Source organism: Dama dama, chromosome 15, assembly GCF_033118175.1.
Source record: "Dama dama isolate Ldn47 chromosome 15, ASM3311817v1, whole genome shotgun sequence".
In the NCBI taxonomy this organism is placed as follows: Eukaryota; Metazoa; Chordata; class Mammalia; order Artiodactyla; family Cervidae; genus Dama; species Dama dama.
The window spans coordinates 28,893,725-28,916,206 of record NC_083695.1 but is presented as its reverse complement, the minus strand read 5'-3'; the positions used below and the strand labels follow the sequence as shown (position 1 = coordinate 28,916,206).

The 22,482-nt window shown below is 51.3% G+C and overlaps 2 protein-coding genes and 1 long non-coding RNA gene across 6 annotated transcripts in view; 1 reads left to right on the top strand and 2 right to left on the bottom strand.

Annotated features, from left to right (window-relative positions):
* Positions 1 to 251: 251 nt before the first annotated feature.
* LOC133070058 (uncharacterized) lies at positions 252 to 3,824 on the bottom strand. Its single transcript, XR_009696066.1, has 3 exons — positions 3,743 to 3,824; positions 2,821 to 2,984; positions 252 to 894 (listed from the first exon to the last, which is right to left on the bottom strand). It is a non-coding gene; the product is annotated as an uncharacterized LOC133070058 (long non-coding RNA).
* A 3,744-nt stretch (positions 3,825 to 7,568) lies between these two features.
* On the top strand, positions 7,569 to 19,765 carry TACR2 (tachykinin receptor 2). Of its 3 annotated transcripts, none has more exons than XM_061161700.1 (6): positions 7,569 to 8,614; positions 10,187 to 10,381; positions 13,765 to 13,918; positions 14,544 to 14,740; positions 18,132 to 18,242; positions 19,399 to 19,765. In XM_061161700.1, the coding sequence occupies exons 1-6, from the start codon at positions 8,223 to 8,225 to the stop codon at positions 19,415 to 19,417; spliced, it is 1,068 nt and encodes a 355-aa protein (XP_061017683.1). In that variant the 5' UTR covers positions 7,569 to 8,222; the 3' UTR covers positions 19,418 to 19,765. The 3 variants fall into 3 exon arrangements, with proteins under 3 accessions (XP_061017683.1, XP_061017682.1, XP_061017681.1); XM_061161699.1 differs by having other exon boundaries at positions 19,351 to 19,765; XM_061161698.1 differs by having other exon boundaries at positions 18,132 to 19,765.
* Positions 19,766 to 20,563: 798 nt separating this feature from the next.
* Positions 20,564 to 22,482, bottom strand: part of HK1 (hexokinase 1) — a 72,627-nt gene continuing 70,708 nt past the window's right edge. For both annotated transcript variants that reach the window (XM_061161696.1, XM_061161695.1), the window contains exon 18: positions 20,564 to 21,449. In XM_061161696.1, the coding sequence (XP_061017679.1) occupies positions 21,305 to 21,449 (145 nt within the window). In that variant the 3' untranslated portion in view covers positions 20,564 to 21,304. The remainder of the gene's footprint in view (positions 21,450 to 22,482) is intronic.

The window sequence follows — 22,482 nt, the reverse complement described above, 5'->3', positions numbered from 1 at the left end:
AGGGACAAACGAGTCCCAGTTGCGGCCGCTGGGTCAGATCCGTCGGCAGGCGAGCTGGTCCTGGAGTACCCCGAGCGGTCTGGATGTCAGCCCCAGTAGAGATGGGGGTGTCCCTTCGTGGTCGCCAGTTGTTGTAGGAAGGGGAACCCCCTTCCAGGGCCCGAAGTTGGGCTCTTGTCTAACACTCGAAAAAGAATTATCTGAGGAGACACGTGCTGACAAAGCAAGAGATTTTATTGGAAAGGGCACCCGGGTGGAGAGCAGTAGGTAAGGGAACCCAGGGGAACTCTGCCGTGTGGCTCGCAGTCTTGGGTTTTATGGTGATGGGATTCGTTTCCGGGTGGTCTTTGGCCAGTCATTCTAATTCAGAGTCTTTCCTGGTGGCGCACACATCGCTCAGCCAAGATGGATGCTAGCGAGAGGGATTCTGGGAAGTGGATGGACAGGTAGTGTCTCCTCTTGATCTTTCCCGAACTCTTCCGGCTGGTGGTGGCTTATTAGTTCCATATTCCTTATCAGGATCTCCTGCCATAAAACAACTCATGTAAATGGTTATTATGGTGCCTGGCCAGGGTGGGCGGTTTCAATCAGTGTGCTTCCCCTAACAAAATGACAACAGGAAACTTATTTAGCCCTGTGCGCCAGGTACTGTTCTAAGCACTTTGCATGTATTAACTAATTTAATCCTCACAACAGTCCTATGAGATAACTAGCCCCATTTGACAAACAAGGAGGAGGAGGCACAAGGAGGTTATTTCGCTGGTTCAGGCCCCAGGCACACAGGCACGTGGTTGGTGGACAGTTACTGCTGTGACCACAGTGATGATAATCAATGGATTTTACTGGAACAGGTAAGCTTGTTGGCAGAGTTCAGTCTCCTGGGCAGGTCAGTGTCTAGGAAAGAATTTCAAGAGACAGAAAGTGACATTCTCCAGCAAGCATTAAGCACAATGCATGATCCTTTTATTTGTGACCACATCATGATACCCTATAGTCCCTGGGACTTCCTGAATGGGGACCATTGGGTAAGGAAAGGCATGGGCTCTTAGATCTGGCTTCTTCCTACCAGCCTCAGTGAGCCCCACAGTACCAAAACCCAGCTGGGTCTTAAAAAAGGAAAACATTTCCTCTCCCAACTGCCCATGTAGTTAACAGTGGTCATGTGACCTTGTTCTGGTCACATTATATAAGGGACATCTGCTGGGAGGGTCCTGAAAAAAGATTTCCCTCCCTAACAAAGGAGAAATACCTGGAAGGGGAATTCTTTTCCTTCCTGCTCCCTTCCTGGAATGGGAATGCTGTCATGTAAGAAACTGCTACTTGGAGATGCTGCAGCCATCTAACAGCCAAGAGGCAAATGTCAAGAAAAAAAAAAAATTCCTAAAGAACTTTGAAACCGTTGCACTGTTTAGCATGGAATCACTGACCTCCAGACTTCCGGTTATGTGAGAAAATAAGCCCCCATTTGTTTAAGTCACTATTGCTTACAGCAAAAAGTTTTCTACTATTACACCCAAGCTGTTTCAATATATTAATTTGTTTGCCCAATAATTCAGTTATTTAACCAACAAATACCGTCTAGCACACACTGTGTGTCAGTCATAACGGAGGGAAAGGAAGATATGACCATAATCAAGACAGATGGGATTCCTGGCCTCATGATTTCTTAGCATGGGTCAGGGTATTAACAAGAAGGAAAGCACAGAAATGCTACTGGAGTGTAGAACAAAGATAGTCAACCTGTGTAATCACCAAGGAAATTCTTAAAGGATAGTGTATCATGAAGGGTTAAGTGCTGTAATAGAGCCTAACATGCAATGCCTTAAATAAGAGAGAAGTTTGTTTTGCTTTGTTTTTCTTTTTCATGCAACAACCCTGGGTTTTGCCAGCCATAACACAGGGCTGCCCTCTCTGGATTCAAAATGTCAGCTCCCGTTGTTACCATTTCCCACCCAGCAGGAAGAGGGGCGTGGAAGTGGAAAGCAGCCAACTCCTTCTCTAAAGATGAGAACTTCAGAATGGCCATCATCAAAAAGTCTACAAATAACAAATACTGGAGAGAGTATGGAGAAAAGGGAACCCTCCTAAACTGCTGGTGGGAATGTAAATTGGTGCAGTCACTATGGAAAATAGTATAGAGATTCTATTTAGAAAACTAAAAATTGAACTACCATATTATCCAGCATTCCTACTCCTGGGCATATATCCAGACAAAACTATAATTCAAAAAGATACATGCACTCCTGTGTTCATAGCAGCACTATTCACAATAGCCAAGACATGAAAACAGCCTAAATGTCCATCAACAAATGAATGGATAAAGATGTTGTACAATATACAATGAAATACTACTCAGTCATAAAAAAGAATGAAATAATGCCATTTGCAGCAATACGGATGGACCTAGAGATGATCATACTAAGTGAAGTAAGGAAGACAGACAAATACCATATGACATCACTTCTAAGTAGAACCTAAAATATGACACAAATGAACCTATATATGAAAGAGAAATAGAATCAGGGACATAGAGAACAGACCAGTGGTTGCCAAGGCAGAGACGGGTGGAAGAGGGTTGGATTGGGAGTTTGGGATTAGCAGATGCAAACTAGTGTATATTGAATGAATAAATGATGGAAGTCTTATTGTACAGCACAGGGAATTAAATTAAATATCCTATGATAAACTGTAATATAAATACATGAAAAAGAATGTTCATATATGTATGAGTCACTTTGCAGTAGAGCAGTAATGAGCACAACATTGTAATGCAACTATACCTCAATAAAAAATAAATTAAAAAAAAAGATGAGGACTTACCTGGTGGTACTATGGATAGAAATCTTCCTGCTAGTGCAGGGGGCACAGGTTCAATCACTGGTCCGGGAAGATTCCACATGCCGTGGAGTAACTAAGTCCATGGGCCCCAACCACTGAGCCTGTGGGCCACAACTGTTGAAGCCCACCCGCCTAGAGCCTGTGCTCTGCAACAAGAGAAGCCACGGCAGTGAGAAGCCCACACACCACAACTAGAGGAGCCTCCACTCGCCATAACTAGAGAAAGCCTGTACGCAGCACTGAAGGCCCAGGACAACCAAAAATTAATTAACTAATTAATTAAATTTTTTAAAAAGCAAGCTGTTTGTTTAAAAAAAAAAAAAAAACAGATGAGACTTTGAAGTTGTCTGTAGACACATATAAATTGCTCCTGCCACATCCTATTGGCCAGATCTTAATCATGTAACCACATCTGGCTTGGAAGGGAGGCTTGGAAATACAGTCATTAGCTGGGAAGCCAGGTGACAATAGGTAACAACAGGGGAGGCTTTATTGCTAAAAGAAGCAAGGGGAAGTGGTCCTAAGAAAGAATTAGCAGTAAAGGAATGAAGCTATTTTCTTCAACCCAGAGAGCAATGGGAATTCATTGAGGGTTTCAAGCAGGAAGTGCATGGTCAGTGTTTTTAAGAGATCACTGTGGCAGAGGATGGAGTGAAGAGGGACAGATAATACAGGGGGTGGTAAGTTCTCTCTGCTCTTCCAGGATTTGGCTCTCCATCTTGGCTGGAAGCTTCATGAAGGTAGAGACATGACGCTTTCTCCTAACTCCGGGATGATTGCAGGGAGTTTCTCAACTCCCAGTCCAGTTGAGAGACCCCCTGCAGGGCCCAGGACTCAGGCTTTTCAGCAGAAACCCTGACCCTCTGTCCCCCTCCTTTTCCTCACTCATTCCCCCCTTCCTCACCACAGCACAATTGCCAGCACCAGGGCAGACACCAAGTCCCCTCTGTCTACAACAGCCAGGCTGCCTCTGGGATGACCCCAATCATCGAACTAGCAACCGGGTGTTGGGGGGCCCCCTCCTAGGCAAGCCTCGCCCACTTCCTCCTCGGCCTGCCATAAATGGGCAGATTTTGCAGAAGCCTGATGTTGGGAAATGAACCCGTTTGGTGTTAAGAGCTTCTGAGCTCTGTGTACACCAGCACCACGGCAGATGTAAACACTCACGGCCTCTCTTCTCTGGCTAGATAAACTTCAGGCTTTTAGGGGGAAGCACCACCCCATCACACTCACAGTGTTTAAAAAAGGTGTCAGCTGCAGCGCGTGCTCTTGGCAGACTGCAACTCTCCCTTTCCCAGCTGAAGTCCCAGATTCTGGGCCACTGATGCACAGGCCAGAGGGGTGGGGGGGCCAGAGTTCATCTTCTAAAGGGGCCAGCCTGGGACCCTCTGGTTTGTGGACAAGGCAGGGTGAACTATGAGGAATAAATCCTGAGATGCTGTGGAAACCCTCAGCATCCTCCAAAAGCTCTGCCTGACCTACACAGGCATGTTTTTTTTAGTTTAAGCTTTAGATTCTGTGAAAATAAGAATGCTACTCCCATCATCCCTGACTGGGTTATGTTCTAAACTTTATTCATAATTTGTTATTCATGTGTTCATCTGAGATTTATTGAGCACCTACTGTGTGCCAATGTGCCAGGTTTTACACTGCCCTGCCCACTCAAAGTTCCCTAAAATCCCATCACGGCCAATCCCATTAGTTAAAGGTTTTCACATCTACCTATCTATCTGTCAAGCATCTATCTCTCTATTAGATATGTATCTACTTATTATAGATAGATGCTTCCATGATGGCTCAGATGGTAAAGAATCTGCCTGCAATGTGGGACACTCGGGTTTGACATCTGAGTTGGGAAAATCCTCTGGAGAAGGGAGGGGCACTCACTCCAGTACTCTTGCCTGGAAAACTCTATGGACAGAGGAGCCTGGTAGGCTATAGTCCACAGGGTCGCAAAGAATCAGACACAACTCAGCCACCAAGCCACAGCATTATAGACAGATAGATAAACAGATGATATATGCAATATATACAATCTACCGTCCCTCACCCCTGAGTCATTTTAAATTTGATTCATCATTTTCATTCAGTCCACCTTTAGAGGGTACCTGTGATACTCTCGCTACTCTCCTGGACAAAAGACATAAACAAGACAAAGACACAGCCCAGGCCCTGAGGAACCCCCCGCCTGTGTGACAAGGAGGTGACCAAGAAGGGGCTTCGTGAGACCTGAGGCCGACAGGCGGGTGCAGACTGTGCGGGACGAGGGAAGCCATCAGGAAGCGGCCCCTGCACAGGCCAGAGGACCCGGGGCCAGCCTCCTCCCCTCGGGGGCTCCCCCTCCTCTTCTCCAAAGGAGGAACTAGATCAGGGCTCCTGGGTCTTTGAATTTCATGGACCAATAAAGCATCAAAACACCTAATTGAGGGAACCATACAGCTCATCAGCATGGTATTCCACTGAGTAAGAAACGTTAAAGGGAAAGAAAAATCACGGAGGCAACTACCATCTGCCATCACCATTATTTCATGAAACAAAGGATATTTTAACCCCCAAAGCAAGAAGCGCATAGTTTCAGAATGAAGGCTGATTTTTCAAATGGGATTCATTTAGCCAAATAAACAACTCCCCGTGCTGTCCTTGACCTCGTTTTGCCCAGCCCAGGTGAACTTGGTGGTGACCAGATGACCTGCAGCCACATGTGACCCACTGAAGCCATGACCAGGCGACATGGCATCTCTGGGATGCTGTTGAGGGGCACCTGGGCCACAGCGCTTCCTGGAACCCCTTTCTTTCTCCCGTCCCTTACCCATGCAGCAGCTCCTACCGTCGCCTCCAAACGCCCTGATATACAACTCCTCTTCCATTCTAGTCTTCAGGACTCCAGCTTCAGAACCACAATAGCACAAACCGTGAGGGTGACTCTAATGGGTCCTTCTAGCTCACAGTGACCCGACCTGGGGCTGTCCAAGGCCACTGTCTCACCATCACTGCTCAGCCACCCTCTTTGCCCACACCCGCTCCTCTCCCCTCCCTTCCCCAGGGGTTGATCCCATGGGCTTCTTAATAAGGAGCACTCTAAAGTCGGAACCAGAGTAGCCTCCCAGGAGTACCCAACCTGCGCCGCCACTCAGCCCATCCAACAGAACCAGTGGGCGGCATTCTCCTCCACTTCCTGGTGGAGGGAACTTCCCATACAAATCCTCGAAGACCAAACTGGAGTCTGGACGTGTGCAGAGGAGCTAAAGGAATTCAGAACGTTTTCCTGTTTTGAGAAAGACCGGCCTTCATGGCCATTGTTTAGTGATGGACTTCGCAGGCCAGCTCTGCACGCTCCTCTGTCCAGGGTGGTCCCACCCTCTCCTTCTACGAGACAGTACATAGTTGGAAAACTACAAGAGCACATGATTTAAGGGGGAAATAAAACTCTTAGATTTAACAGTTCCAAAACATAATCCTCATGTAAATACTGGAGGTGGTGGGATGCTGGCGGGGAGGAGAAACGGGTACTATTTGGGGCTTCTCTGATGTGTGATACATTCTCTGGGGTCCTATCCTTGCACTCTGCCTGTACCTGAAACTGAAATTCTCACAGCCTGAAGGAGGAGGCAGACCCACCAACAGAGTAGATTGCCCCAGCTTACATTCTTATTTCCACACATTCTGCCTCCAAAACCCGGGTCAGTGGAGCATGAGACAAACAAGCCCTGAAACTGGAGTGTCTGTTGCTCTCCCGCCAAAAGACATCAGAGGCAGAGGTCATTCAGCAAAAGACAGTTGTCCAAACAGAGGCTGGTGGCCCGATCCAGACAGGGAACAGGCCTCCCTCTGCCCCATGGCTTGGCCAGGGGGTGGGAGCCATTGTGTCCTAAGCTGACTCTGGGAGGGCAGGAGGCCCAGGGTCCTACAGTATACACACCCACGGGAGGAGTAGGGGTCCCCGGAGGCTGGAGGGAGTCCAAGGAGATGAAGCACACTTGAACCCTCCAGGCTTTAAGGAGGGACATGCCCTGCCCTTCTGAGGCTGCCAGGTCTTGATGGTCTACACCCCCACGGGTGTGCACAGGTACACAAATGTGCATGTGCTTACACATGCCTGTTACATACACGTATAGTCACTCAGACACAGCAGCTTCAGGCAGTGCCCGACACATCACACAGTCGGGGCGGAAGAGTGGAGTCTGCGGGCCGCCCCTCGGGGTTTTCTGGAGCTCACAGGAGAGGCAGTGAGCCCTGTCCTTGTCCTAAGACAGTGGTTCTCAAAGTGAGGCCCCTGGGCCAGCAGCATTAGCATCACCTGAGAACGGGTTGGACATGCTTTGCATTCCATCTTGGCCACAGAGCCCTGAGCAGGCCCCGAGGCCTCCCATGGGGCTGCGACTCCTTGTCACGCCTTTTATGCGTCAGCTCCCGTGCTAAGCAGACTTAAAATACACTATCTCATTTAAAACTCACCAATGCACTGTGAGATGCACACTGTATCGTTCCTATTTTTTTTTTCAGATGGGGAAACTGAAGTTCGAAAAGGCTTAGGAGTCCTTGCCTGGAGTCCCCGAGGCTCCCAAGCCTGTGCCCCTAGTCACATTCTAGATGTAGCTGCGGCCCCGCTGAATGTAAACACCCTACTGAGGACTGTGCCCTCCATGCCAGGCCCCACCCCTGCCACCCCCCACTTTCCCTGGGTCTCTCCCTGCCTCAGCAGCCAGTCCTAAACCTTTCCTAAGAGACGAAGCTGGGCCATCCACGCAGAAAGTGGGATGAAGGGTGGAGGCAAAGCCCCAGCTCGTGAGAAGACAGCACCTCTGCCAAGGCCCTTGCCGCCCCGCGCCGCACGGCCCCGCCCAGAGAGCAGTGGGAAGACCGCCCCGCCTGCACCCCAGCGCCTGGAGAGACCGCCTGCTGCACAACTGACCTGCCCGATCCAGACAGCTGCTTTGAGCACCTCTGAGCCCTAATGGTCCCTGAACCACATCAGGAGGGACCTGGGTTCGAGTTTATCACCAACTTACTACATGACCTGGGCTGGTCCCCACTTGGAATCTGTTTTTCCATTTCTGCAGTGAAGACACAGGCTGATGATTTATGAGGATGCTTCTTACTCTGAGACCACGTCTTGGATTCTAGATATCCACGTGACATTGGAGAAGGCTGGCCAGGACATGGGAATCTGAAGTGCCTAGGGCTCTGGACCTGGCTCTCTGCTCAGCCTAACTCATCTCTGTTTCAGACTTGGGAGTGACCCCCCGGCTCCCTGGACGCTCCTGGCTCGGCACCCACTCCTTCTGCTCCCCGCACTCAGAGAGGATTTGTGTGCTCCCACAGGGCACCAGGGCCTGGAGGGAGCCAAGGAGCCTTACCCCTTGTCCCCAGACCCAGAGGCAGCCATGGGGGCCTGTGTCGTGACAACCGATATCAATATCTCATCTGGCCTTGACAGCAACGCCACGGGCATCACAGCCTTCTCCATGCCCGGCTGGCAGCTGGCACTGTGGACCGCAGCCTACCTGGCCCTGGTGCTGGTGGCTGTGATGGGTAATGCCACAGTCATCTGGATCATTCTGGCCCATCAGAGGATGCGCACGGTCACCAACTACTTCATCGTCAACCTGGCCCTGGCCGACCTCTGCATGGCTGCCTTCAACGCTGCCTTCAACTTCGTCTATGCCAGCCACAACATCTGGTACTTTGGCCGTGCCTTCTGCTACTTCCAGAACCTCTTCCCCATCACAGCCATGTTCGTCAGTATCTACTCCATGACTGCCATTGCTGCTGACAGGCAAGAAGGGGCAGTGGGGCAGTGGGGCAGCTGGGGGGAGCCAGCTCACTGTGTTGGCTTCAGAGAGGGCTGATAACACACCCCAGTCACACAGCAAGTTAAGGGTAGAACCCAGGGAATTAACTGCCTCCTAATCTGTTCATGATCCTAAGCTATGCACCTGGAATAGTCTCACAGAGGACTGTGCAACTGAGACGAGAAAGGGTAAGGTTAGACATGAGAAAGAACTTTGCCCTTAGATGGCTGTTCAAGGCTATAGGGGAAAAGCAACAGTGTTTCAGGGACCTTCTGGAGTGATCTTCTCTGGAGTTGATTTTTGTTTTCGTTTCTTTCTTTTACAAGGAAATTGCTTATATTGTTTCCTATTCCTAGATAGATTATATGAGGGGGGAAATGAAACACTGCATGCAGTTACCACATAATTAAGATGGGGCCAATTACCTCCTGGGTGCTGATCTCTGGGGCTGCAGACTGAGCCTCTGCAGGGGATGGGGGCAGCAGGGTGGAGGAGTGATCAGTCGGCAGATCTTAAAGTCACCTAAGACTTTTTCATTCACCCGATAAGTATTTGAGGCACTGTTTCAGGCACTGGGGAACATACACCAGTGGGAAAAGCATAGTCTCATGGAACTTCTGCCTTAAAGGTCAGGTGGGGGGTGGGTAGTATGGACTGTAGAGGGCAGGATGGAAGCCAGGAGTCCAGATAGGCAGGAGGCGGTTGACTAGTAACTCAGGGGAAGGAAGAGGGCGGCTCAGGTCCGGATGGTAATAATGGAGACTCGTCCACTCATTTCTTCATTCATTCTTACGTTCAGTGCCCACTATATACAGATACTGTTCTGCACATTCAGGTAAAAACAGATAAAGATGCCTGCCCTGGTGAAAATTTAAATAGAAACACAAGACTAAATAAATTATATATTGTATTTTGAGGTCATGAGGGCTATGGGAAAATATTAGGAAGGGGATAGGGGATTTGAGGCGCTAGGGTTTGTGTTTCAGGATGGGGCAGATAGTATATCAGATATCGTTATCAGGATCAGCTAAAGGGTGGGATTTGAGCATTGTCTTATTGTCCTGGCCATTTCTCAAGATTCAGCTTAATCTCAGGGAGGAAGACTCGGAGGCTCATCTAGGAGCAAGGTCATTTCTGCATATGTAGAGCACTTCCTCCACTTCAGAGAGCTGGTGGGCAGCTGCTTTGGGCTTTGTGCAGAAGACCTTCGGGCTCTGTTAAAGTGTCTGAACAGAAGAGAGGCTGTGTTGCTGAGGAACTCAGCAGGGCAGAGCTGCAGGACAATGCCCCAGACGGACTTCTGGTGTGGGCACACTGCCCTCTTGTGGCCTTCTGAGAGCATGTCCACGCTCAGAAGGAGGTGACGTGGTGGACAGAGGTTTAGGGCACTAGTGTGCCACGTGTCTACAAGACAGTCACCAGCCCGGCAGCTCTCTGCAGGTTACCAGCTGGGTGCGGGGAATAGGACTGGAGAGTGTGGGCCTGGAGTGGGAAGAGGAGATGCAGGCTGGTTTGATGGGAGTGCACCCCCCACTCACACCGCCCTCTGCTCACAGGTACATGGCCATCGTCCACCCCTTCCAGCCCCGGCTCTCAGCTCCTGGCACCAGAGCGGTCATTGCCGGTATCTGGCTGGTGGCCCTGGCGCTCGCCTTCCCCCAGTGCTTCTACTCCACCGTCACCACGGATGAGGGCGCCACCAAGTGCGTGGTGGCCTGGCCTGAAGACAGCGGTGGCAAGATGCTCCTTTTGTAAGGCCTGGGGGTGGGGGAACACGGTGTGTGTGCATGTGTCTGTGTGTGCATGCATGCACATTCATGGGGTACACATGTGCAGTGTGTAAGTGTGAGTGCATTGGTATCTGTGAGTGAACTGGGGGTAATGTGAGCATAGTATCAACTAAAAGTGACACTTAGCACTCAGTAAATGTCAGGTCTGGTCTAAGCACTTTACAAACATGAACCCATTTAATTCTCATAACAGGATGGGGATGTGTTATTATTATTCCCATTTCTCAGATGAGGAAACCAAAGCACTAAAAAAACTAAGGGCCTGGACCACACAGCTGCTAAGTGGTAAATCAAGGATTTAAATCCAGGCAGCCCTGCTTCAGAGCCCAGTCTCAACACTCTTGCTTAAATAAGGGGCGTATCAGGGTGGCAGAAAGAAAGGGCAGATGGTGGAGTCTGGGATGTTTTCAGGAGGAGCCTGGAGACAGCCTTGAGTTGAGGCAGGCACCATGGGCTAGGGGATGGGGCAGAAAGCAGAAGTCAGACACGGTGCCGCCGCTGTGTGACCCTGGGTAAGTCCTTTCCTTTTCTGGGCCTCAGTTCGCCTACTTCTCACGTGCCTCTGTCATCCCCACGCACCCTGGAAGTTCAAAATAGAGGATAAAGAATTGGTTGAGGTTCTGGGGACAGAATTCGGGTTGGAATCCTGCTCTGTCACCTGCTGGCTCAAGGATCCTCTGAGTCACTTAACCTCTCTGAGCCTTTGGCTCTTTCTCTTTCCAAGGAGATTCGCAGGAGCATCGTACTCAGGGGTTGTTGTGAGGCACTTGGTACCGAGCCTGCAGCAGAACCTGCGCCCAGTATGTGGTCGTTTAAACGGGAACAACCGAAAACAAACCTGCCAGACTTAGTCCAAGAAAAGCCTGGCTGCCGCAAGCACAAGGCTGCGCAGGCTCTGAGCCCAGAGCCGCCGAATCACGGCGACAATTCAGGCCCCGCCCCGCCCCCCGTGACAGCCCTCTCCCCACGCCGGCCCCCACCGCTCCCCAGTCCCGAGCACCGGCCAGAAGGCGCCATTCCTCTGAGAAGCCTGTTCCTGGGGACTGTTGTGTTTCGAGGGCAGGCCCTGCCATGGGTCTTTGCCTTCACCCTGTACCCCACGTTCTCGGGACTCAATGCTCCCTGGGCGGTGTCCATGTAGGGACGCGCCCCTCTTCCTGGTTCAGGGAAGGGATGGGAGCAGGACATTTCGAGACTGGCCACTGGGCGGCGATGTTTCTCCACCTCAACATGGAGCTTTTCTCCTGGACGCACGGAGTGGTGAGAACTCAGGGTCCCACCCACCAGTTTTCTGGGGTTGGTGATTTCTGACCCTGATTCAGACGACGGCAGAAAGCAAGAGGGCAGAGGTGGGCTAGGAGGGTATACTTTGGTGATACTTCGAATTCTGAGAAGATTTGGACGAAAGTTTGGTTTCTTGTGTGTGAGAATTTCTTATTCATTCTTGGGTTAGGGAGCTTCTGAGATTTAGATTGGGGGCTCCATCCTTACAGGCTCACATTCTGTGTGTATGAATCTGATAAAATGACAGATGCCCTCTCTAGGAAAATGCGCATACACTTGCAAAATCAAAATGCCAAAAAAAGGCAGTCTCAGCTGTGAGAGAAGCCATTCCTGATTCTGGCAGGCCCTAGAAGGTGGTCCCCAAAGCTCCTTGGCACTCCCTTCTGGTGGGAACTTAGCCCAGAGTGAATCCCTATCCTGCACCGACCCCCAAAAAAGAATGAGACAACAAAGGGGGATCACTCATACTTGGGAAGCATGGTGGAGATTATCTCCATGTTTTACAAACGGGGAAACTGAGACTGAAGGAGAGATCTGATTGCCCAAGGTCATGCTTTAAACTAGAGGTTGGACAAGAACCCAGGTCTTCTGACTCCACAGGGCTGATTCTCAGTGAAAGGGAAATCATTTAGGTGTTAAGTCTGTAGAGCTGTTTCACATGACACAGACTTCCTGTGCCTCTCTGAGCCTCGGTTCCTGGATCTGGACACTGAGGCAGATGGCTCAGCTGATCCTCAAGGTCTCTCTGTGACCTCACAATCAAAGGTGACAGGGGCCGGGCATTCACTGCTCCTCCTGTCCTTACCTGCTCCACAGTAGGACAGATGGGGATCAGGGTGTCTAGGAGGCCCCAGACATTTTGTTATTAGAAAGTCAAATTCTAAACTCAGGTTTTAGGGGAGATATTTAGGGAAGAACCCACCTGCTCTCCTCCCTCCAGGTGGCAGCACCTCTTGAAAGGGGCCCAGAAAGGCTGGCACATGTGGAGGAGAGAGGTGGCTTGGGAACACCTCAGTTCTCCTAGAAGAAGGTCACATGACAGAGCCAGGGGTCTGGGGTCCATTCACCAAATGCTCCTGCCGGGGTCTTGTCGGAGCATGACTGCAGCATCACTCAGAAACCAGAAGGGGCAGCATGCATTTCCTTTACCCCAAAGGAAACAAAAGGACCTCAACACAGCCCCGGCTGTCCTCCATGGGGACTGGATGAGCACCGTCAGTGGTGTTCCAGGCCACTTGCGCACAGCAGAAAGTGTGTCTGCCGATGTGAGCCACGTTCCCAACAATGCTCACGGACAGGAAGAAGTGATCCCATAGCTTGAACAGTGTGGCCCGTCTTCACTGCCCCATTTCCTGGTAGGGATGCTGGTGCAGGATAGAAACATATCTACTCCAGGAAATCTATCTAGACAGACAGATGCAGATATAGACGATATACATAATCTATCTAATACATGTGTATATACACACATACAATGCATGATTCTGGAAGAAAATATTCCAAATCGTTAATAGCGGTGGGGGTGGGATATGTAATTTTACTTCCTCCTTTGTGCTTAATGGGGCTTCCCTGGTGGCTCAGCTGGTGAAGAATCTGCCTGCAATGCAGGAGACCCCGGTTCGATTCCTGGGTTGGGAAGATCCCCTGGAGAAGGGAAATACTCCAGTATTCTAGGCTAGAGAATTCCATGGACTATACAGTCCATGGGGTCGCAAAGAGTCGGACACGACTGAGCCACTTTCACTTGTGCTTAATGTCATAAATTTTTAACAAATGTATTGGTTAACTTTTTCATTCCTCTTTATTTCCTCATTTGATAACTTGTCTGCCACTTGGAAGGACTCAGAGCTTACACTGGTGTCCCCTTTGCGGAAGGGGAAGCCCTCACTGGGCACATATGCTAGTCGGTTTGCCTTAAAAAAAAAAAAAAAAAAAATTAAACCAAGGTCTTGGGAGGCGGCCCCGGGGTAGCCTGCCAGGAAAACTCAGGGGCACCGCAAAGTCCTGGCAACTGAGCTCTGGCGGTCGCCAGGTGCCCAGGCCCTTGACTCTCCCTCCAGGTACCACCTCGTAGTGATCGCCCTCATTTACTTCCTGCCTCTCGTGGTGATGTTCGTCGCCTACGGCGTCATCGGGCTCACGCTTTGGAGACGCTCTGTCCCGGGGCACCAGGCTCATGGTGCCAACTTGCGCCACCTGCAGGCCAAGAAGAAGGTGAACTCCGGGGGCGGGGGGCGGGGTCAGGGCGGGGTCGGAAGTCTGGCCCCGCTTCGGCATCGGCCGTTCCAGGCCCACCCCCGAAAGGGCGCCGCGGAGGATGGACTCCGCGTGTACCTTGTGTTTGTCCCAAGTCTCTGGCCAGAGCCTTCATTCCTGCCTCCCCAGGCCGGTCGACTTGCCTTTGGTCTTTGGGTTGTGACAAACACAGATTGCAGCGAGTGGGGATCTTGCGGACCCATAGCTGGCAGGCTCTCTCCTAAGGATGGGGTTAGGAGCGAGAGCTCATCCACTCTCCAGGGAGGGGAGCTGCTTTGCTCAAAGAAGGATCCAGGACGCCTTTAGGGAAGGTGGCCTTGAACTGGGCTTTGAGGAGTGAGGACTAAGAAGGAAAGACAGCTGTGTGAGCCTAGAGACCAGCCTGAGCAAAAGCCCTCAGGTAGAGGGCCCAGGAGTACCTGGGTAGCAGGTGTTCTGGGGGTCTGAGGCTGTGGACGCAGAGGGGGACCTGATTATTGAGGGCTTCTCAGGCTGGCATGAGGGGTGCCCCACCCCCATCCTCAGGAAGACTGGGGCTTGGGGCGTCCGGGCTGAGGAGTGACCCAAGTGTCTCCTGGACCAGTTCGTGAAGACCATGGTGCTGGTGGTGGTGACGTTTGCTATCTGCTGGCTGCCCTACCACCTCTACTTCATCCTGGGCACCTTCCAGGAGGACATCTACTGCCACAAGTTCATCCAGCAGGTCTACCTGGCGCTCTTCTGGCTGGCCATGAGCTCCACCATGTACAATCCCATCATCTACTGCTGCCTCAACCACAGGTGAGCCCTCACCCCAGCCCCTCTCCTCAGCCTGGCTCCATCTGGACCCCCCTGCACAGCTTCACCCACCCCCATGGGACTGCCATCCTCACAGGGACCCCCCAGCATAATCCTCCCTCTTGTCTGGGCCTCGCTTGGGCCCCACCCCCTCCCTAAAGCTTTGCCCAATGCCCAGGCCACAGCTTTCACGTCCGCCGGCTCCTGCTCTTTCTTCTGGGGGCTGCACCTGGGACAAGGAGAAGAGAGAAGGGGCGGGGGAGAGAGATGGAGGGAGGGGCAGAGAGGCAAAAGGACAGTCAGAGAGGGAGGAAGGAAGGAGCCAGGTAAAGGAGGGAGGGACTTGGCTACTTCCCTAGTGGTCCAGTGGTTAAGACTTTGCCTACCAATGCAGGGGGTGTGCGTTTGATCCCTGGCTGGGGAGCTAAGATCACACGTGCCTATCAGCCAAAAAAACCAAAACATAAAAAAGCAATATTGTAAGAAATTCAATAAAGACAGGGGAAAAAAAAAAAATCAAGGAGGGAGGTACTAATGTTTTTAAGAGCTTTCTACATTGAGGACGCACTGAGGACTGTCAGTGGGCGAGAACAGTGCCAGCCTCAGCAGAATGAAGCACTCAACCTGAGGCCTGGGGCCGAGGCTGGAGGGGAAACGGGTTGCTCCCTGGAAGATCACAGGAGGGGCTTTCAGGGGCGCTAGGAAATGACTTTGGCAGAGACTGCCAGGGAAGAAGGAGCCCAATTCTCACTCCCTACCACTCTCCTACCTCTAGAGAAGTGGAGTCTCACTGAGGGACTGGCATTTGCTCTGGAGCACATGCACAGGTGGGAGATGCTGGGCCAGGCAGGAGCCCCAGTGCCCAGGAGTCCTTGTAGAGCAGGCCACTCAGCCTCAGAATGGTGGGGCCAGGGAAGAGTCGGTGAGAGGTGAACACTGAGTCCTGGCCTTAACAAGGCAATGATGTGAGTGACATTGACCCTGGGCCTTTTTTATCACCTCTCTGCACAGATATCCAGGTCATTCTTAAGGCCAGTAGAGCCTTTGTTGCTCAGACATCCTACCCACCTGGGGCAGGCCAGAAGGAAGTGAGAGACTGACTTTTATCTTTTGAACGTTTAATAGGCATCAGAACCCTCCATTGTCTCCTGACAGGCAAGTATACCCCATGGACTGTAGCCCACCAGGCTCCTCTGTCCATGGAATTCTCCAGGCAAGAATACTGGAGTGGGTTGCCATTCCCTTCTCCAGGGAGAAACCTGCCTCTCCTGCATTGCAGGCAGATTCTTCACCATCTGAGCCACCAGGGCTACCCGTGTAATCAGATGGGGTTGTTATCCCCATTTTACAGATAAAGAAACTGAGTCTCAGAAAGGAAGACTCTCCTAAACTCGTACAACAAGAATTCCATGTGTTTCCAAGGTCTGTAATCTCATCCCTACATCACACATTTTTCTCTCATGCAGTTGTAGAAGTGAGAACTTAGAGACAGGGACTGTCACATCAAGGAGGGCCCCCAGCCTTCTGTGTCTATGCACGGGTACCCAATGACACAGTCCGTGGGAGTCTGAACACGCCACGGCTCTATGAGTTGCTGAAACAACCTCTGATCGTTCAGTATTTGAAGACACCAGCCCTGCAGTAGGACTGTTCCTCCTGGTGCAATCTCCTCTTCTCCAGAAAATAATCTCCAGTGGCTGTGTGTGCCAGCACTTTTCCAGGCCCTTTGGGATACCCTGGTGAACAAAAACAGTGATCCCTTTCCTCAGGGAGCTGACCTTCTAGGGGGAGCAGGTGGAAATAGACAATAAGCAAACCTAATGAGTCAATAAGTCACAGTGTGTATTAGGTGATAAATCCTGTAGAAAAAAAAGAAAAATGAGAACTGGGTAAGGGAGGACAGGAAGTAATGGGGGAAGTAATGGGCATAAAGTTTGCAATTTTACAGGATGGTCAGGGTAGGCCTTACTGAGGGGCCTTTTGAGCAGACTTGAGGCCTGAGTGGGCCCTGGTAGCTATCTGGATAAGAGTTCCAGGCAGAGGGAACACGGCAAGGGGGAAAAGCAGGGAGAAGATTAGGCAGTTGCAGTAATCCCACCAGGCAAGAGATGGTGGGTTTAGATGCATGAGAAGTGGTCAGTCTGGAGATTGCTAAGGTAGAGTCAACAGAATTTGATGGAGAGGAAGTCAAGGATGACTCCAGGTTCTTGATGGTCAGTTATCAGGAGCTGAGATGAGGACGACTGTCAGGGGCATGGGGGGAAGAGGATAGGGAGCTCAGGTTGGAACATGCTGAGTGCAGGTATAAGGGACAATGGCCATGAAGCTCCCATAATAAAGGCATTTATTGGGCTGCACCATGGAATCTCTAGAGCTACAGGGGGAAGAACCAACGTCAGGTCCACGCTTCTGAAACACAGAACCTTGCATCTCCTGGGAACAGACCACTCAGTTGTTTGCCTCTGTCTGCACCACACAGGGCCTCATCTATTTCTGTTCCTGACAGGACAGTGTCTACCTTCTGCCAGCTCCGTCTCACTTCTCCCACTCACTTTCTCCTTCCTCTGATCTCTCATTTACATGGGGACCCTCGTACTGCCATGGGGAAAGCTCACTTATTTTTTAAGCAAATGTCCCTAAACTTAGTTCAATGTGCATATTTCCTTTCAAAGCAGTCCCCTTGGAGAGCATCCTCATTCCAGCCAACATTGCCAAAGCCCCAATTTCTTAAGATTCCTCTTTGCATACTCCTTTAGAAGCCAATTAACAAATCAAACAAGAAAATCTGTTGTGTTATAATTGTACTTGGTTTGTTTTTGTTTGTTTGTAATAACAAATGGTCTTGTCCAGCTTAATCACCCACTTCAAACTTGGACTTGGCTCCAGATTACTTCTGGCTGCTTCCAAAACCCCAGTCCTCTAAAGAACGTGTCTCTGAGCTTTTTTCTTTAATTCTTTATTTATTATTCTTTATTTATTTTGGCTGCCCTGGGTCTTTTTTGCTGCACGCCAGCTTTTCTCTAGATGCGGTGAACAGGGACTGCTATCTAGTTGCGGTGCGCAGGCATCTCATTTCAGTGGGTTCTCTTGTTGTGGAGCACAGGCTCTAGGGCGCTTGGGATTCAGTAGTTGTGGTCACGGGCTTAGCTGCACAGGCATGTGGGGTCTTAGTTCCCAGACCAGGGATCGAATCCTTGTCCCCTGCATCGGCAGGAGGATTCTTAACCACTGGACCACCAGGGAAGTCCTCCAGAGACCCTGAACTCTTAGGAGTGAACTTCCGAAGCAACTTTCCTCCGAAGGGGAGATCGGCTCCTGGAGGTGGGGCAGCCACAGGGCAGTTTCCATACTGTTTCCCTCACTCCATTTCTCAAGATGACCCTCCACCCCTCAGGTTTCGCTCTGGATTCCGGCTTGCTTTCCGTTGCTGTCCATGGGTCACGCCAACCGAGGAGGACAAGATGGAGCTGACCCACACTCCATCCCTCTCCACGAGGGTCAACAGGTGTCACACTAAAGAGATTTTTTTCATGTCTGGGGATGTGGCCCCCTATGAGGCTGTCAACGGGCAGGCTGAAAGCCCCCAGGCTGGAGTGTCTACTGAACCCTAAAGCCTAGTGCCTGGCTGCAGGGGGAAGCTCGGCAACTTTGAAAAGTAGACAGTCGAAAGGACCACATCTGAAAGTTTGGCCCAGGCTTCACCCTTGAGTATATCAATGGAGAGACGAGATGGGGCCAGGAACTCTCCAGTGGGTACTACCTTTCCCAGCTAGCCCTTCAAACAGTGCTTCAGGGGATCCGATAATTCAAAGAAGACAGGGTGAGCTAACACTTGTCTAATCCAGGAGTTGCAAGGTCAAATGCCTTCCTGGGGCATACAACAAAATGAGTAAATTGAACCCAGTATAAAAGAAAAGCTGTAGATATATTGATAAAAGATAACTGACTTCCAGTGTTGGGGCAATAGGGAATGGTGGGGACTGTGGCAAACTGGAGGGCATAGGAATCCAAAGGGGACAGTAGCTGATCAGTTCTGGGCAAATGCTGCAATGTGACTGATCCTCTACATCTTTCAAGAAAAGCCCGAAATCCAAATTTGTGAAACTTCCAGAATTGTCAAATTTGGTTCACATTTTTATAAATGTTGTGCGAACCAAATAAAACACACCCGTGGGCAGTACTCAACCATGGCAGTGATTTATTATCAGGATAAAGACACAAGGAAAGAAGCTTCTGAATTTTGCAAAGCCCCTAACCTGTGAGCCAATTCAGGGCTTCTCTGCTTTAGCATCTAAGAACCCAGATCCATCCCAGGGGAGGTGGTGGTTAAGGGGTCAAAAGGAGGCTCAGCTGGGTGGTCTCAAGACAAAGACCTTCACATTGCCTTCTTTCAGTTGCAAAACTACTTTGCAGGGAGGCTGTGAGGATGATGGGAGGGATGCCCATAAATCATCAAGTCCAATACATGTTAAGTGCTTCATAAACAGCGTGTGTGCTCAGTCACTATGTCACGTCCAACTCTTTGCGACCCCATGGACTGTAGCCCACCAGGCTCCTGTCTGTGGGATTCTCCAGGCAAGAATACTGGAGTGGGTTGCCGTGTCTTCCTCCAGGGGATCTTCCCGACCCAGGGACCAAACCTGTGTCTCCTGCATTGACAGGCAGATTCTTTACCACTGAGTCACCTGGGAAGCCCTCATAAACAGCAGCCGTGACTTTCATTACTACCATGGCAGCCGTCTGACATGAATGCCTCTGCAAGTCAGCAACACAGCCGTCACCCTTACTTCTGCTCGAGAGGCTGGCAGGCAGAGAACACCAACTGTCCTATCCCCTAGAAAGCTCCAGGCCCAGCCGGGTCCACACCTCACCCCGCCTGCTGACTCACCTTCCCTGCCTCGGGCCCTTCCAGAAGAACCACGTAATGCTGTAAACGCACACCTAGAGTTTGATGTTACCTGTGTTCGCCACAAAATCACTGTGCCGTAGGCGCTGGCAGTGCCAATAAAGGGACCCTGGTCTCACCAACCAAGTGAACATGCAGTCAGTCCTGGGGTGACCATGGTCATGCAGAGGGGTGACCATGGCCGGGGAGGCTCACACCGCAGTGCAGTCACAGGTACCAGAATGTGGACGGATGTGGGGTCCACTGACAGCTTGGGGGAGGAGTCCAAAATGGCAGCCACAGAGTGGAACAGCACCCTCGAGGCTGAGGTGGGGCAGGGATGGAAGGGTTGGACAAGGGCCAGTTTCCCATAGAAGGGGTTAGTTTTCGATGGCTGGGGGGGGGGGCGGGGGGCGGCGGGGGGAGAGCACCACAACCCTGCTACCCAGGGCTGCTGCAAGGCTTCATCTACTCAGGGCAGGGGGTCTCTTCATCTGTTGGCCTGGAGTTGGCGGACAGGATGATGAAGGCAGGACTTGCTCGGGAACAGCGGGAGCGGCGGGGGCCAGTGTTGCCCCGTCCTCTCGGGAAACCCAAACAGCCCCTGCAAGCCAAGCTTCTACTTTGTTCCAGCTACGGGTGAGGAAGGCAGGCTGTTGGAAGACAGAGGCCTTTACCTTCTGGAAGGGGTCAAGGCGGGGGTACAGGAATCCCTCCCCAAGGCAGGCCCCTGGGGCTGCAGCAGGGAGCCTGGAGGGCAGGTGCTAGAAGACACGGGGAGAGCACAGAAGTCCTTGAGCCAAGAGAAGGCTGTGGGCTAAAGAACACAGCCCTCCTTTCAAACTTCCGACCCAGAAGGCCACAAAACCCCCCAGGGTTTGGTTTTTGCCACATCCCCCAACATCCTCCCTGCTCCCCAGTCATTAAGCGTCACTCGGGTCTTTGAATTGGTACAAAGTTTACTAGGTCATACAACATGGCTCACAAAAGCGATGGGTAATTCCAATGAGCGTACTGTTTCTTGATTGGTTCCTTTTACCCGAATGGAGACAAGACACTTTCCCGCAGGACTGCCCACCTCCCCTCCCCAAGACAGACAGAAAGCAAGACTGTCACAACGTGGCTGTGACCAGTTCCACGGACACACAATTCGGTGGCATTGCCATGCCCAGATGGGACACCAGACAGCAGTGGGTGCGGGGCTGGGAGGAAGCGGCGGCCGCTGCACCCAGGGGAGGAGAAGTCCCGGCAGTGTCTGCTGGTGATAATACATTGCACATGGGGGATGGGTCCCCAGGGACGGGCAGCGGAGGCCTTTAAGGCCTGTCAGATGGTGTGACTTTTCATCTTGGGCCAATAAATAACTGTTGGACGAATGCATAAATTAGAAACGGACGCCACTAAACTTCACACGTGGGGAACGTACGACGGGTTGAAATCAAATCATGCAGAGTGGCAGGGCAGGTGAGGAGAGACCTGGAGGGCAGGGAGATTATCAACAGCACACACTCTATTTTGTACCCTACGTTACGCGCCGTTTAGTGGGCTTCTGGTTTCCTCCCTGCGGTGGTGCAGGCGGGCTCTGGCGCCGGCGTCTCCCAGCACAGCTCGCTGGGCAAAATAAGGGGTCGCTGCTTGAAGAGAGAAGTGCTGGAAGGGCAGCAGGCTGGGGGTCAGGACTCTTAGCTGCTCATTTCTTGCCGGAGCCGAACGCCCACCGCTGTGATGAGGGCGGCTCCCTTGCCGCTGCCGTCTTCAGATAAGAGGAAGGACACATTACACTTTGGTGACAGTTCCTTCACGGTTTGGTGCATGATTCTGGAGAAGCTGAAAAGGACAAAAAATAGAGATGGGTTGGTAGAGGAATAGGAGAGATGCCGGACCCACCTGAAGATGCTGAAGCAGTCAAAGGGAAGGAGGGAAGCGAGGAGGGAAGGAGGGAAGTGAGAGGGGTGGGGCTGCTCTGAAGCAGCGGAGACTTATTGAGAATGGCTAGGAGGAAAGCGGGTTTACGGCCAATCTGATTACAATTTGCAGCAGGGAGACAAGGAGAATCCAAAACGAGCTCCTCTGGACAGCTTCTGAGGGCAATGGCATGAGTAACACACTCAGACCGCTCCCATCCTCAGAGCCTGAGGATCCTAGAGGACCGAAATCCAAGAAGGGGGTGCCGAGACCTGGGCGTGGACCACTGAGGCGGGCCAGGCCGGGTCAGCTGTTCAGCTCAGCAGGCTTCATGGAAACAAACATCACCCATCCCTAGCTTGCAGCCCTCTGAGACCCCAGCCCATCAGCACCTGAAGCGGACGGGAGCCTTCTTTTCTGCCCCCAAGTGAAGCATAATCTCTAAATGAGAGACGACACTGGGTTCTTGCATTTTGTGCTGCAAATGAGATATGGCCAGGTGAGAAAGCTCAGGGCAGCGGGGCTCCTAGAGGTAATACTGCTTGCCCTCTGCTGAGTATCTGCTAGGTGTCCCACACTTTATATACGTAATGTCCAGTCTGCCAGTGGTTATTATCCTGCAAAGAAGAGGAGACTTGACAGAGATGAATCAGCTGAGCACAGCTTATAAAGGGTGCTGTCAGGATTAAACCCAAGCCTGTCCATGTTGGGCTCCAAAGACTAGCTCTAAATAAACACAGTGACAACAAGGACAGTGACGAAGGTGAATAAACAGGTGGGGATGGAGCCGGACAGCCTGTTCCATCCCAAGCCACGGCCGTGAGGTAGGCAGGCACGGCCGTGAGGTAGGCAGGCAATGTCCATGCTGAGTTGGGTAGGCCTGCTTTCAAGTAGAGTAACATTATAGCTGGTTTACTTGGGAACAGTCCCAGTGTAATTGTTAGTAGCCCTCTTT